Source organism: Leptinotarsa decemlineata, unplaced genomic scaffold (assembly GCF_025532065.1).
Source record: "Leptinotarsa decemlineata unplaced genomic scaffold, Ldec_3_MD MMD2_tig00003736_RagTag_RagTag, whole genome shotgun sequence".
NCBI lineage: Eukaryota > Metazoa > Arthropoda > Insecta > Coleoptera > Chrysomelidae > Leptinotarsa > Leptinotarsa decemlineata.
Window position 1 is genome coordinate 1,854,255 of NW_027412593.1, and position 2,383 is coordinate 1,856,637.

General features: G+C 32.1%; 1 protein-coding gene across 1 annotated transcript; it reads left to right on the forward strand.

Moving 5' to 3' along the window:
- Positions 1–224: 224 nt before the first annotated feature.
- LOC141483552 (uncharacterized) lies at positions 225–1,838 on the forward strand. Its single transcript, XM_074178258.1, has 3 exons — positions 225–752; positions 812–1,033; positions 1,091–1,838. The coding sequence occupies exons 1-3, from the start codon at positions 702–704 to the stop codon at positions 1,682–1,684; spliced, it is 867 nt and encodes a 288-aa protein (XP_074034359.1). The 5' UTR covers positions 225–701; the 3' UTR covers positions 1,685–1,838.
- Positions 1,839–2,383: the final 545 nt, after the last annotated feature.

The following is a 2,383-nucleotide window of genomic DNA, read 5'->3' on the forward strand; positions in this document are numbered from 1 at the left end:
AAAAATTAATAACTTGGACTTGACAGGAATGATTAGCAGACAGTGATCCTTTGATATGTTATTCAACCTATTAAGGTCTTCATTGAGAATAGAGCATGCCTCATTTACGTTTTCTGGATGAAATGTGTAATGAATTTGCGTGTCATCTGCATAGTAATGAGATTGACAATGACGTTTAAGAGATGATTGATATGGTTTTTCCAATATTGATGATGATCTGATAATGTGAAAATAGTTATTTATGTATCAAGGGAATTAGGAGGGCCTTAATTACCGATGGCAAAGTTTGCGTCCCGAGGGCCTCTGGCCCGAGGGACAACAATTGCCTGAGGTTATTAAGGCTCATTAATTCCCGTGGTACATAGATAATTTTATTTCTGACCGATTTCAATAAAATTTTGTTCATTTTTGAAACGGAAATATGTACCAATTCATTACCTTCCCGGTATATTTGAATCAGGTACCGTTGATTATAGTAGAGTTTTCTTGTTGCTAGGTTGTTGCTATGTTACTTGTTTATAAACAGAACTTTGTTATCAAGCTGTGTTTGCGGTGAAAACGTGTTTTCTACCCCAAATATAATAGAGGATATTTTGAAAAAAGCTGAACAAGCAAGAGAATCATTAATTCCATCGAAAAGTGAAGCCGTATACCAAAAAGAATACAAGATATATCTGGACTGGCTGACACGGAAAAATGTTATGCCAAAAGATGTCACTGAAACTGTATTTCTGGCATATTTTCAAGAACTGGTAAGGAATTTTCTATGTTTTTCGGTAGATTTGGTAGTAATTGTGTTTATTCGTTTCAGTCAGAAACGTATAGTCCGAATTCTTTATGGACTAAATGGTCAATGCTAAAATCGATGGTGACTATACATGAGAAACGAGATATCACCAAGTTCAATGAACTACAGGCTTTTTTGAAACGGAAGAGTACGAGTTATAAGCCGAAAAAGTCTGCTGTTTTATCTCCTAAAGATGTTATCAGATTCCTAAAGGACGCTCCTAATGATATTCATTTATTGCATAAGGTAATTTTTTTCTTATTTTCCTTTTTGTGTGTATTTATTTCCTTTTTTTTGTTATAGGTTGTTTTGATTATGGGTTATTTTGGAGGATGCAGAAGTCAGGAACTTTTGAATATGAAGATATCGGATATAGAGGACCGGGATTCCGTTATGGTAGTGAACGTACCGGAAAGTAAAACTGGTGTATCGAAGAAATTTACAGTTGTGGATGAAAAAGAGTTCTCCGCTTTGCTTTTATTAAGACAAAATAAATGTACATCTCAGCCAATTGGAAAAAACATGTTTGGGAAAATCCCCAGCAAAATGGCAATGTATTTAGGATTGCCAAACTCATCTTCCTATACGGGACATTGCCTTCGTCGCACTTCTGCTACTGCTCTAGCCAATGCAGGAGCAACTATGACTAACTTAAAAAGACACGGAGGTTGGAAAAGTTCCACGGTGGCGGAGGGGTATTTGGAGGATAGCATCGAATTGAGAAATAAAACGGCGCGTATGTTGTCTACTTTGTCATCAGAAGAGGCAGGTACCTCGACTGTAGTGAACAGAAGCTCCAGCCATACAAAAGAAGAAATTGTTTCCAGTGGCGGAAGTAATTTTCAGGGAACATTTCAAAATTGTACATTTATTATTTGTAATGACGTGAATAAATAAAATATGGTTCAGTTTTCATTTCTATTTATTTTTACTTGTGAAAGGTAGAGGGAATTATAAAATCTATAATGTCCCAAGGGAGTTATGACCCTCTTTATTGATAGCGTAACTATGACGATATAAGCTTATAATATCCCGGTCAGAAATAAACATTTTTATAAAATTTTATTGCATGAAAAATGAATTATCAATTAACTATTGAAAACAACAATTGATTGACTGTCAATAACCAAATTTCTTTATTGATATGATTTCTTCAATATTGATACTTATCTGATAATTTAAAAAACATGTTTATAAAATTTTATTGCATGAAAAATAAATCATCAATTAACTATTGAAAGCAACAACAATTCATCAACTGTCAATAACAAAATTTCTTTATTGATATGATTTCTTTAATTTTGATGATGATCTCATAATTGAATAAGTTTTAAAAAACAATTTCTTTAAATTTTATTGCATGAAAAATCCTTTATTGATAATCTAATAAAAACAACAAAGATTGATTAACTATCAAGAACTAAATGAATTTAAATACTGAATAGAAGTGTATCAGAACGAAATATGACGAAAAATAGAATTTTTTTATGCCAACATTTTAATTGTATGATTATTTTCCTTTGATTTTTTCAGTATTAAAAATGTAAGATTGTGAAAATTTATTCGTTTATGACAAATGTTCATCGATTAAACAGA